We start from the raw sequence: 14492 nt of genomic DNA, 5'->3' as shown, positions 1-14492 counted from the left end.
CAGGTCAGAGGGAGTAATCATAGCAGCACAAGAACAGGCCCCAAACACAAACTCAATAGAGGCTGGGGTCGACAGAATCAGATAGGACCCCAGATGCAGGCTGTGCAAAGAAGCCCCAAAGACATCAAAGCACATCATAGCAGGGTGTAAGATCCCAGCAGGCATTAAGTATTCTTAAGTCAAACACATCAATACAAAGTTGAGTGGAAGTGAGAATCTGGTAGAAAAAGATGCAGAAGGAGTTGAATTTGGGAGAGCTTAACATCAAGTCATCTGGAAGAACCACTGTGGAAAGACATAAATTGTTGCTCAGTGGCACGAAGCATTTTGAAATGAAAGGCAATTTTGCTTAACATTTGTGATTCGAGGGCCAAGATTTTTGGGGACAGATTGAGAAGGCACACAATCCAAGTTTATTGAAGTCATGTGTAACGTATCCACATCCACATTCAGTGATACTTAGGGATACCATGCCATCAGCAGGTAGTCTTTTCTCAAGTCTGAAGTTAACACAGCTGTTTATCTGTACATTTCTAAAACATTATGCTTGTTTGTGCTCAAAAGCTTTCAGAAGATGATGATTCAAGGGTCCAGCAGGACATAGCCTTTGATCCCATGACCAGAACCACCAAAATTAAGTTAATAACCATGTTAGTACTATGCTTGATTAGTCAACACACTCACTAGAATTAAACCCCATAGACGATGGGGTACGTATTGCCATCAGGAAGCTGAGAAAGACAGGCTGAGAAGGCTCCCATCATAGATACTTGGGCTTCCACAATACCTCAGGAGTGCTACAGGCTGATAATCTAAATGCCACACTGTATCCACCCATGCATCTTCTTATGCGCTTATCCTCACAAGGGTAACGGGAGTGCTGGAACTTATCCCAGCTGTCAACGGGCAACATAGTTACATTATTTTTATCTGGAACGGGAAACGGATTCCTTTCCACATCATCAAATGCAAAGATATCCTTATGTTGTTATTTTAATTTGTAATTTGATCATGTTTCTGAATAGACTTGAACATTGAAGAAAAATACAATCCATCCATTTTTCTCAGCCGCTTATCTTCACAAGGGTGCCGGAGCCAATCCCAGCTCTCATCAACCAGGAGGCGGGGTACACCCTGAACTGGTTGCCAGCCTATTGCAGGGCACATAGAGACAAACAGCCACACTCACAATCACACCTAAAGGCAAATTAGAGTGTCCAATTAATGTTGCATGTTTTTGGGATGTGGGAGGAAACCGGATTGCCCAGAGAAAACCCATGCAGCCACGGGGAGAACATGCTAACTCCACAGAGGCGGGTCCAAGATTGAACATGGGACCTCAGAACTGTGAGGCCATCAGGTTTACCGATTAAACAGGACAAAAAGGAAGCAGAGACACCAGTTCAAGTTTGACAGCTCGCAAGGAGAGAGGAGAGGAACTGTCTCATACAATTCACCACTGCACTCTCTGATTATCCTCTCCTCAGCACCTCTATTTATTTAGTTTCAAAACACCCCTTATTTACATGGATGTTACAAAAAGGAGACGGGCGAGCAAAACATAGTTGGTAACAAAGTGTACTTGTTTGTGTGTGTGTGTGTGCATCTGTGTGGAAGATTGCTAAGTACATGTGTGGTCATCATTTCTTAAACAGACAACAGGTGCTCCTGGTTCCAACAGTTCTGATGATTAAATGTTTTTGGTCTTGTGCTATCTCCTGCTAGGTGGCTGCCATGTTATCTAGAGCAGAGCAAAGCATTTCTTTATTGGAAGCAGATGTATGATAATTATATTCACAGTTATTCCTATATTTCCCCCATGTTTATCCTACATTTGCTACCATGTTATCTAGAGCGGAGCAAAGCATTCTTCATTGCAGGCAGAGCAAAGCATTCTTCATTGCAGGGAGAAACATTTTTTTAATTGGAGCGTCGCAAAGTTACACTCTGACGAATATATAGCGCTAATCATTTCTAATCTTCTGGATCAAAGAACAAGTCTAGAAGAGAAGTGATAACGTCATCATCTTGGTCATCAATATCACTGTCATTACGCTGTTGTGCCAATAGTGGATATATTTGTGCCAATTTTGAATTTGTTGGGGCAATAGCAGTGGTTACAAGTTGGTTAAGTGATGCCCTAATACAGGGAATACAACAACATCCACACAATGTAAGAATAGCTGCAGACACAGCTATAGAAACTACAACAGAACACAAAGTTTTTAGATTTGCCAAACTTTTTTTTTTTTTTCCACCATTCAGACCAGGCTAATGTGTTCACACCAGAGTGCTCCTTCATCACATGGTTCAGGGTGCGGAGGCCTTGAATGGCCCTTGTGGGTGTCCCATCAGGTGCTTTATTTGGAATGCCATGAGTGAGGTTGAAGCTAGTTGTTCTCTTACGACAATAAAGCCTGCTTCCGTATAGTTACTTAGTTTCTGTACATTGCAATGTATGTAGTTGATTCTGTCAACGTTTTTATCCAGGGTTATTCATAACAAGATGGATTCCCATCCTGCAGCAATCTCGTTAACCAACTTATACTCATCTGGTATGCCGTTGGGATGCCATTTGCATCAATGTATGTCGGATTTCCATCTTTCCAAGAGGATCTTTGCCTTTGGGAGAAACTGAGGGGAGGTCCAAAGATTGATGCGGCCAATTGTATATTCTCTGCTGTGGATGGAAACAGAGTCACAGATAAGAGCGGTGATACCAGTGCACATGTTCCTGGTGCATTTATCAGTGTGTCATATAACTTTTGACTAACACACATCACTGCGTGGGAGCAGTGGGGCAGTTTGCTGATGGATATTGTAACTCCAGTTCAGTCACTCCAGACAAGTTGCTCTTTTTCACAGGCCTTTATTAGCACATCAATAAGCTTATATGCCAACATGACAAGATGCTTTGATGCTAAAAGATTCCAAAGATTCCAAAGATGCCGTAAGAACTCATTGACCTTTTGAACAAACAGAGTTATTCTTCTTGCTTCTTTTGCTCTTTCTAACTAACTCCAGTCGAATCTTTGCCGCAAACTATTTGTAAAGGAAATGCCCCCAAATAAGCGTCCTGACACCAACAACATTGGTGAACAAGCTTCTGCTACATAAACATGGACTAACAAAACGAAACGTTTTCTCTCAATAACATAAATTCTTCTTTACTGTAATTCACTCTTCAATTCAAATACATAAATAGACAATGAAATTAACTTAACTATTATAACTGACACTTATGGCAGCTACAGATATCAGGACTCTATGTTCTGTTGAGACTTCCCACCTTAACACCTGTCCCTGTAAAGCTAACACAGGAGAAATTAGCCAACGCAACATTAGTAGAAAATCCCAGTTAATCATTTACTGCCTTAGTTGTTGGATAAACACTATTCCATTTTTGACAAGTGATGTTAGGAGTTGTTTTAGTCATTACCTCCAGGGTACACTGTGTTGGGATTTCTGCTGGAATGACACGTAGTAGTGGCCTAGGGCCCATGAACATGATGTAACTATAGTTTACCCTATTAGCTGCATTCTTCATTAATAACAACCAGTTGTCTCCCATTTGTAAATAACAAAAAAAATGTTCCTCACGTTTTTCTCGGTTAAAATACTTCAACTCCCTGCATATATGGACTCTTTTGTATGGCATTCGGGTTTAAGGTAGGATTAAATTGGCAAATGGTGAGAAGAAAATGGAGGTTTACTTTAACATAACCCCATAGATGGAATCCTGAGCAATTAGACTCGGCCAAGGAATTAAAATGGTGCTTAACTAATTCTTTGGGAGGCACACATGGAGTCCTCCCCTCATGCCTCGGTGACTACCGCATAGTTGTTTATCAATGTTATTTAAAATGTTCTGTTGGGTTTTTGTCAGCTTTACATGTGCCCAAAGGTACCATATGAACAAAAATATCATTACGGCTGTCAACATTGCAGCCCAACATGCTGTCATTTTATTTAGCCATTTTGAAGTCATGTCGACCAAGTCACCCCTAAATAAGTCAATTGTCTTTTAAATCTTCACCCGCCTTCAGGTATTTTCAGATACTATAAATCTGAACCCACCTTATGCTGGACTTTTCTCACCTTTCCCTTCGGGTGACTTAGCTAAGATGACCTTTAACAGTGTGGAAGGTGTATCCACGTGTTTCCTTCTGCTATTTTGCCCATGTCATTCACCTCTTCCTCAGTCTATGCCAGTGTTCGGGTAAAACTGCATGTTTGTTTACAAAGTGTGTGCTATTGGCATGATGTCTTTGCGTTATGCTTCAGCTACTGTTAGTGCATCAGGTTGTTTAGCTGGTAATATTTCTACCCATTTTGAAAGAGCATCGATAATGACTTAAACAGTACTGTTTTCCCTCACGGAAATGTAGCCTGAGGAAACTGACCACATTTTGGATGCACGTTCCCTTTTGAATTATGTCGAGCACAGATCAAACAGGCCCTACAATTTTTTTTTGCATACAAGTTAAATCCATGGGTCATGTAATGTCTTTGTACCAGGGCTACCATTCCCACTGTAGATTTTTTGGTACAATGAGTTTTGTATCTGTGCTGACATAAATCCCATTTTGTAACGGAGCACCTTTATTTTTCCACATTTTTAGTTTTTCTGGTAAGCTTTGTTGTTGCATTTTGTTTAACACATCATCTGAACATATGTCTTCATTTGTTACATGGTCAGCTCAGCATCCCAATCTAAATCTGGTTGTTTTTCTGTCCAATCAGAAACATTTTGTGCTACCTATACAAATTGTCCCAAAGTCTTCCACTCTTGTCAAGTTTGTTTGTACAATGATGTGCGTGGTGTCGTCCATTCCTTGTGTAATGCATTTAGTTTGCCAGTCTGTCTTGTTCCTGCCACCACGACTGATATACTATCTGAGTACAGATAATCAATCATGATTTTGGCTGGTGTGGGCTGTTATAAATTTACAGTATCTTCTATGACATAGTGTCAGGCCCCTTAGCTCAGTGGTTAGAGCACCAGTTTGGTAAACCAGGGGTTGTGGATTCGTATCCCACTGGGGCCTCTACTCCCTGAGAAGGGTTGCGTCAGGAAGGGCATCCGGCACAAAAATTGTGCCAAATGTATATATGTGTTCATCTGAGATGATACGCTGCGGCGACCCCGAAAGGGACAAGCCGAAAAGAAAACAACAACAACATCTTCTACGACATAGTCAGATGCAATGAGTCACTTCCCATGTCATTTTGTGGTTGTTCAATCATGTATCGAGCTGTTTGCAGCAAGAGATCTCCTGTTCTTGTGGGAGGTTTGTTTAGAATATTAAAGGTGTAATAATTGAGTGCTGGGTTTCTATATTGTAAGAAATTCAAATGTCCTCCCAGTAATTCCTTTTTTCTTTTTACTTCTATATTTCCTGTCGGAGAAGGAACTAACCCAGTCCTAGTTTCAGCAAGCCATTTTTTCCCAACAAACGTATGGGGCAAATTAAAAAGTTGCATTTTGGGATAATTTCTTGTGTCATTTTTGATGGGAAGATGTCTGCTGTAGTTATGTGGTGGTGGGTGTTTTGTTTTTGGGGCAGTCACCTGAAATGTGACCTTTTTCTCCACAACACCAGAAATAATTTCTTTTTGATCAAATTTGCATCCCCTCCCCATTACTCTTCCCCTGCCTCTTCCTCGTCTGCGGCCACAATTTTTAAATGTTTCGCATAAAGCTCCATAAAGTTCTCCTTCTTCTGTCAGAAAAGTGTCCAGTTTCTTTTTCTTATTTTGTAGTACATGTAGTGCTTGGTTAACGTATTGTTACACGCTGCCAGTTTGTTTGTCAACCCAATGTTTTTCAATCCATTGTTTTGCAGAATTTGAATTCACATGGAGAGCATTTTTTAATTGCTCTTGATACACACTGCCTGGAGTGTGATCTTCAGGAATGCCTCTGTCTGATTTAAATCATGCAGCCATTCCGATTCTATATTCTTCAAATGATTCATTGTCTTATTTTGCTCTTCCAATGGCAGAAAAAATTGCTTTTTGTCGAAATCTAGCAGAAGTGTGCTACATTAACCCTTGAAGTCCCTGCTGCTGGGAGAAAGTACTTTGCTGTCATCCAAATTTGTTGTACTTCCTCACCATTTAAGTGTTTTTTTTCTTTGTTAGTTTTTTTTTTAATCATTTTTGTGTGTGTTTCTTATTTTATTCTGAAACTTAACTATACATATATGTGTGTTTGTGTGTTGAGCTGGGCAGCAAAGCAATATTGTGTTGTCCACAAATTAGATGTTTTATTTTAGTAGGACATTGGCTTTCTATAAACTTCAACAGGCATTCACTCATTCCTCATGACTGTGGGAATTTCCTACTCACCAGAGATGTCTTTACTTTTTTCGGCTTCTCGTCAACGCACAGCCTCCAGACGCAAAGTCGAGGCCCAGTCCCAGAAAGGGTCTCAATTGCCCTTGGAAACCTCAGGTATCTTGAGATACAACTCGAAGGACCAAGTAAATGTCAGGTTTACCAATTAGACATTCATTAAACTGGACAAAAAGGAAGCAAAGACACCAGTTCAAGTTTGACAACTCGCAAGGAGGGAGGAGAGGAACTGTCTCATACAATTCACCATTGCACTCTCTGATTATCCGCTCCTCAGCACCTCTATTTATTTAGTTTCAACACTCCCCTTATTTACATGGATGTTGCAAAAACGAGACGGCTGAGCAAAACATAGCTGGAAACAAAGAGTACTCGTTAGTGTGTGTGTGTGTGTGTGTGTGTGTGTGTGTGTGTGTGCATGTGTGTGTGCATGTGTGTGTGTGTGTGTGTGCATGTGTGTGGAAGATTGCTGAGTACATGTGTGGTCATCATGTCTTTAACAGACAACAGGTGCTCCTGGTTCTAACAGTTCTGATGATTAGAGGTTTTTGTTATTGTGCTATCTCCTGCTAGGCGGCTACCATGTTATCTAGAGCAGAGCAAAGCATTTCTTTATTGGAAGCAGATAATTATATTCACAGTTATTCCTACAGAAGCGAATGCTTTACCGGCTGTGCCACCATGGCGCCCCCACACTGTATTGATTCATTAATTTTTGCAAAAGAATTTCAGAATTTTTTTTTTATTTCATTTGAATGAACATAATTTTTTTCATTTTAGGAGCCCAAAATTGGTATAGTAAACATAATGTTGATTTGTTCTGAAGGGATTTTTCTTTAAATTGATTGTAGATTTGTTTTGGAACTATATTCTCTTTGGTACATTTTTTCCCAATTGTGATGTGTTATAACCAATTCCAGTACAATAGAATGGTCACATGTTTACCAAAGTAGAAAAAGAAGATGAACATTACATTGCATTCATATATTGAAATAGTTATGTTTGGAAATGCTCAATATCCCACATGTAGGACATACATGCACAAGTCTTATTAAATATGTGGCTTTTTCAACCATAATACACTTTCATAGTTAATCTCCTACACCAAGGATTAAGTGAGGAAGGAAAAAAAATCCTGGGAATAATTAATTTAGGGCTAAATTCATACACAAAATAAATGAAAGTAAATTTGTTTTAAAAAAATAGGCTCAAAGCATGGTGACCAATTTCTGTCAGTATTTTACGTTTTCCCAACAGTCACACACCTTGTACATAATATAAAATCTCATCTCATGTTTTCTGTATTTGTCAATTGTGTTAGCTATTCAATTAGAATCACCCAGAATAGACAGTAAATTTATCCAGGATAAAAGCTGAAATAAAAAATGTGTTTTTTATCATTATGATACATGTAGCGGCTTTATGCACATCTTTTTTTGTGTGTGTGTGTGTGTTCCGTGACAGAAAAGTATGCTTCCTCCTGATTTTTGTTGGAAATTTTTCTTTCAAAGAAAAATCCAAAGGCTTATCTGCTCTCAAAAAGGGCTGACCAACTATCATAACTGTTTTTTTAAAAAGAGATTTGCTGAGACATTTGGTTGGTTTAATTTCCCCAGCATCGACAGTATCTCGCCAAGATGATGAGCTAAATTCTAAACGCTTTTGGTCTCAGATGGACAAAAAGGGCAGAGACAAGATCCGTTCATACAAAGATGATATAAAATCACATTGTAAAAATCTTCTCCTTCTCAATGGAACATTTCAGGGAAAATTCAAAAGAGGACAAAAGCCGCACAACTATTTTTTAACCAATTTTCAAAAAAACTAAACATCCATCCATTCTCTGAGCTGCTTATCCTCACAAGGGCCACGGGAGTGCTGGAGCCAATCCCTGTCCTCATCGGGCAGGGGGCGGGGTACACCCTGAACTGGTTGCCAGCCAATCACAGGGCACATGGAGACAGACAACAGGTGCACTCACAATCACACCCAGGGGGAATTTAGTCTCCAATTAATGCATGTTGGGAGATGTGGGAGGAAACCGGAGTACCTGGAGAAAACCCACGCAGGCACAGGGAGAACATGCAAACTGCACACAGGTGGGGCTGGGATTTTAACTCCAGTCCTCAGAACTCTGAGGCCAACGTTCTTCAGCTGCTCCACCATGCCGCCAAAAGATAAAAATCGTGTATATATTGTGATCAAATCTGTAATTGTACTCTCATTCAAACTTCAAAATTGTTCAAATGTTCCTCCCCCTTTCTTATTGACATTGCTGGATTAATGTTGCTGAATCATTCTGTCCAGATTGTTTTGTTATACCTACTTTCGAAGTATTGAATTGCATAAGAATGTAGGAGTCTGAGCATCCTTGAGGATTCTCGCTACTTGTGAAGATCATGACAAAAATTCTCAACACTAAATATGATGCGATATCTAATAAAAAAAAAATGAAAAATACAATCTTTTGAGCAGTCAATGAATGCTAACATGTAAGGCATCACCTCCCAGACCTGGCAAGAATCAGTCAAACCCTGTAATTATGTATTCCCCTTTTTTGAGTGGTATATAATTGAATCAGAAAGTCGAAGGTCAATGTGATAGATTGGTTATTGGTCCTGAAATAGGATCTTTAATGTTTCTATTGCCTGTCATTTTTTTTCACAGTTCACCTGTGGAGTCAGTTTTATTCTATGCCATAACCACCCTTCACAACCTTCTGCTGCACCAAGAAGGAGCCAAGATGGCAGTGCGTCTTGCTGATGGTCTTCAGAGGATGGTGCCTTTACTGAAGAAGAGCAACCCCAAGTTCCTTGCCATTACTACAGATTGTTTGCAGCTTCTGTCTTACGCCAATCAAGAAAGCAAGGTGAGTGTAGTTCGGTGTCGACTTGAGACAACGGTTTCTTTTCTGCGATCTGTATCTTCTGCTGTTTTTCAAAGCTAATCATACTGGCCAATGGGGGCCCAGAGGGTCTGGTTTTCATCATGAGGAACTACAACTATGAAAAACTGCTATGGACCACCAGTCGAGTACTCAAAGTATTGTCGGTGTGTCCGAGCAACAAGCCCGCCATAGTAGAAGCAGGTACAACTAAAGAACTAAACAGTAATGTAGATTAATAGTAGGTGATAATGACAGTGTTTAATCAATCTGTATTTATGCAGGAGGTATGCAAGCTTTGGGTCAGCATCTCACCGGGTCAAGTCAGCGTCTGATTCAAAATTGTCTATGGACACTGCGCAACCTGTCAGATGCAGCAACCAAGCAAGTATGTACGGGTTACTTGTTGTACTTTCAATTATATTACCACTACTACGGAGCCTACAAAACTGTAAAAAAAGATATACATATATTTACTCCCCCTCCAGATTTCAGTGTTTTTTTTGGTTTGTTTTTTTTACATAACACACGCAAAGCTTTCAAATTATCAAACCAATATTAAGATCACTCAGAGACAACCAAAGGAAATTAAAAATGCAGTTTTCAAATGGCAATCCAATTGATTAAGGCACAAAAAAAAAAATCAAAACCTTTCTGACCCTCCATGAAAAAGTAATTACCCCCTGAACCTAATAATGTGTTGTGCCCCCCTTGGCAACGAAAACAACTGAAATCAAGATTTTGCGATAACTGACGATGAGTCTTTCATATTGTCGAGGAGGAATTTTGTTCGGCTATTCTTTGCAGAACTGTTTCAATGTGTTTGTGTGTTTTTCGGGGGTCTCAGGACTCAAGTACACAAAAGAGGACTTGCTACCCATCAGAGAGTATTCTCCGGATTTTTTTTTCGACAACTCACGCTAATTTGTTGAATCTTTTTCCGGTGTTATTCGTTGGCATACTCTTCCAGGCTAAGCGTCGGCGACGAAGGGGGGCACGAGCCGGTTCATAAATTCAGCTGTGGAAAAGATGACATCGACTAGCGCTCTTCCGTCGATTAATCTTGCGAACCTACAACAAAATGGACAAACTTCTGCTTCTGATCAGGACCTGCAAAGACTTTGGATGTTCTGCAGTCCTGTGCTTTACAGAGACTTGGCTTTGTGGACGGACCACGGACGCCGTCATTATACTACCTTCAACTCCACTGTGCTGACCGCATCCTGGATCTAACACAGAAATCAAAAAGTGGTGAAATATGCTTTCACATGAATGAGAAATGGTGCATGGACATTGCACAGTTAAACACATACTGCAGCCGGGTTTTGGAGTCAATGATTTTGAACGATAAGCTGTTTTATTCACCACGTGAGTTTGCATCTTTTATTCTAGTCGGTGTGTACATTCCGCCTCAAGCTAGCATGATCTGCTAACGTTCGCCGAGCAGGTAAACGAGATAACCCAGTTTCACCCCTCATAATTCTAGGAGATTTTAACACAGCTAAACTTAATCACTAACTCCCCAAATATAAGCAGCACCTGAAATGTCCGACAAGGGAAAATTAACACCCTAGACCATAGTTACACTTCCATAAAAAACGCATATGATGCATTTCCTCGCGCACCCATTGGCTCCTCTGATCACTGCTTGTTGTACTTAATACTGGCATACAGGCAAGCACTTAAATGTGCAAAACCTTTTATAAAATCAGTTAAAAGGTGGACTAACGAAGCCAAATTAAAACTTCAAAACTGCTTTGACTGTACAGAATGGAGTGTCTCTGAAAATTCAGCGCACAGCCTCGATGAATACACGGATAGTGTTACCATGTATGTCGGTTTCTTTGAGGAGGTCTGTGTACCAACATAATTTTTTCGTATGGTCAATAACAACAAGCTGTGATTTTCAGCCAAACTTAGGAAACTCCGCCAGACAAAATACAGTGCATATCGCAGTGGGGACAGGGCCCTCTACAATCGCACTAGAAATCAGCTGACGAAAGAAATTAACATTGCAAAGAGAAACTATGCAGTTAAACTGGAAAAACATCTAGGCGCTAATGACTCCATCAGTTTGGCACTGTCTCGAATCGCTCACTAACTACAAGCGACGTTCACTCCCGGTAGAAAACAAAAGTGGGCAAGCCGATAACTGGGCTGGGATGAGAATCAGCACCTCCAATTCTAAGACCATGGTTCTCAGTCGGTAAAAGGGTGGCATTATCAACTACAACTTGATGCATAATTGTGCTAAAACAAATGGTCAGAGATTTTCCCAGCTCTAGCATCGTTTACTACACATCAGTTAATCTCACCCTTACATTATGAGTTCAGACTTCTCCACGAATGTTTTATCTCTACCTTTTTTAAGTAAAGTAACTCTGCATTGTTTTCCCTTCAGTTACCTTATAGTCAATGAAAATTTCTCTAAAATTCCACTTCCTAATGTGAACTTTGTGTGTTTGAGTGCAAGAGTATACTGCTGTAAACAATCAACGTAGCAAGCCTTCTAGAAGACAGTGATTGAAAGAGGTTTTTGTCACTTTTCCTAAAATGTACAAATAGAAAAACAGATGTGGGGCCCTTCATGAGACTAGATCTAGATCACTCTATAATTAGACATAGGTCTCATAATTCCTGACCTTTTCTTTTCTCAAATTACTGAAGCTTTTATCCAAACCCAAGATATACTACAGGCACAAACAACAGGACCCTTAACCCCAACCCAAGGTGGGAGGTTATCCTGACAAACAAGCACTGGAGGCAATTAGGATTCCGACACCAGCATGGCAACTTCAGTAAAGAGAGTCCACCCCCTCTCAAGAATAGGTTGCAAAGCCCAAACTATGTGTCAAGGAGAGCCAGGACCAATTTCAGTACTTGGTAATACTTGAATAACACAGCCATCCTTGATCATCTCACAACCATTCTGTCTTGTCTGCTACAACACCATCATTCATTTCACTGAAGGTGTGAGATGAACCACCTTCACCACAGTGCTACCAAAACAGAAGCATACATCAAACCTCCCATCACCTAGGACTCTATTACCACGAAAAAGGAAGCAGAATAAATAGCAGACACCTTTAAAGCCATCAGAGTAACACTTGTCATTAAAGGTCAAGTGTCGTCAAACGGATGATTTTTGGTATATTATTAATGAAAAACCCACAGCCAATATGTTCCCATGTGTTTTTTCACCACAAAACATGATTTTGACGTATACAGCTTTTTGTAACTCCCGCCATGAAAATCCTCTCGAGGGATTTGTTTTCGAGAAGAAGAAGGAAGTGACGTACAGGACAGAGGCGCCCCCTAGTGGACTCGTTTGTTTCTATTAGTTTTACCTCCGGGAAGGTAGCTCGTTGTTCCTTCATGTTAGCCAAAATGCCGGCTCGTTGCATTGCTGGACATTGCTTGAACACTCGGGAGGATGGATTTACCCTTCATAAGTTTGAAAGAGACCCTGCTCGTTGTGAAAAATGGATTGCACGGGTGCAGAGGAGGAGAGCCTTGTGGGTTCTAAATAACAGGTAGGTGTGTATACAGCTCCAAAAAAAAGAAAATAGTTTGGGGCGGAACATGTAATCAGTCTCTCTCATAACGTAGCAAAAGATCCGCGTATGAAATGTGTTGATGTGCGCATCGCCCAGCCAACAATGCCTCGATAGTGTTCATAGCGTACTGCGGCGACTTTGAACATACCCCTAAAAGCAACATAGCTAGGCTCCACCTCCTCCTTCTATGCCACCACGGGCGCTGAAACTCAGCCACACCGGCTGAGGCACCGCGTTTGGCGAAGCCTGCGCGTCGCGCTTTGCAACGGGTTAGGGTCAGCTGAGAATGCGCATAAAGCGCCCTGGCTCGACTATGACTAAAGCAGCACCGCTCGGCTCTGTCATAATCTACACCGCCCAACTGCGATGAGCCGCGATGGCTCATCTCCGCCGTGGGAGTGGATCGGACGGGATGCGGTTTGGCCGTGATCGGATATCATCTGAATATGGCTTGAAACAATAGTGTAATATTGCCCTGAGGGCTTGAAACAATAGTGTAATATTGCCCCAGTAACTTCATTCGGTTGTGTGGTGTTGTCCTTTTTGAAAAGAGCTTCGATGTCAGAAGGGGCATCGTAAAAATGCGAATATCTCTGTTGTTCGGCTTACATAGTAGCAGGCACTGCGCGTTTTCAATGGCGGAAGTGACAGAGGACGCGACTAATATGGCGACCACTTGGATGTCGAGGGACACTCAATTGCGCAACTTTGTGCATGGATGACGCGCTCTCCTCTCACTTTTTTTTTTCGTATAGATATTGAAGTGAATAATGTTAGATGTATTTTTCATTACAATATCTATTTTAAAACATTTATAGGGATGTCACCTTTGACCAGGATATTAGGGACACCAAAAAAAATGACAAGAGGCTATCAGCTCTCCCCAATGTTGCTCAATTTGTTGCTGTATCAAAGCATCATCCAATCCATTTTACTGTACTGCTCCACTTTTTTCTATCACATGGTGACAGTTTGGGCGGAACGGTGGAAATACCTGTAGAGCATTGGCCTCACAGTTCTGAGGACCAGAGTCCAAATCCCGGCCCGCCTGTGTGGAGTTTACACCAAGTGCCTGTGCCAACATGGGTTTTGTCTGCGCACTTCCTCCCACATCCCAAAAACGTATTAATTGGAGACTCTAAATTGCCCCTAGTTGTGATCGTGAGTGTGACTGTTGTCTGTCTCTATGTGCCCTGCAATTGGCTGCCAATCAGTTCAGGGCGTTCCCTACCTCCTGCCCAATCACAGCTGGGATAAGTTCCAGCACTCTCATGACCCTCATGGGAATAAACGGCACATAAAAGCACAGAAAATGGATCAATGGATGGCTAGATGGATGGTGTTAGTTAAAAAACACGCAGCTCACACACATAACCAATACTTTAATCACTTGTCAGCCCACACTCAATCTCACTGAGCTAAACAACACAGCTATTTCATGTATTGCAACTTCAATGTATGTGTATATATGATATATTGCACAGGACACTATTCACCCACTTACTGTAAATGAATATTTCACCTCACTGCGTTGAGGGTGCAGATACAGGTCACTTAGGTGCAGGAGGGCTGTTCATTAGAATAGCCTCATTTGCAGTCACACAGTCACCAAACAGTCTGCCGGGGTACATTAGTGTGCCGTGAGCGCTCTTCAGGTGTGCTATGGGAAGTTATCCAATTTTATGTAATTGCTA

The 14492-nt window shown here is 41.1% G+C and overlaps 1 protein-coding gene across 8 annotated transcripts in view; it reads left to right on the top strand.

Moving 5' to 3' along the window:
- LOC133514307 (junction plakoglobin-like) overlaps window positions 1-14492 on the top strand; it is a 180421-nt gene that overhangs the window by 126165 nt on the left and 39764 nt on the right. For all 8 annotated transcript variants that reach the window (XM_061845886.1, XM_061845885.1, XM_061845888.1 and 5 more), the window contains 3 exons: window positions 9025-9226; window positions 9301-9445; window positions 9526-9629. In XM_061845886.1, the coding sequence (XP_061701870.1) occupies window positions 9025-9226; window positions 9301-9445; window positions 9526-9629 (451 nt within the window). The remainder of the gene's footprint in view (window positions 1-9024; window positions 9227-9300; window positions 9446-9525; window positions 9630-14492) is intronic.

The sequence above is a fragment of the Syngnathoides biaculeatus genome, chromosome 16 (genome assembly GCF_019802595.1).
Source record: "Syngnathoides biaculeatus isolate LvHL_M chromosome 16, ASM1980259v1, whole genome shotgun sequence".
Classification (NCBI taxonomy): Eukaryota; Metazoa; Chordata; class Actinopteri; order Syngnathiformes; family Syngnathidae; genus Syngnathoides; species Syngnathoides biaculeatus.
Note: the sequence above shows the minus strand (reverse complement) of the source record. Positions and strands in the feature narration are given on the sequence as shown.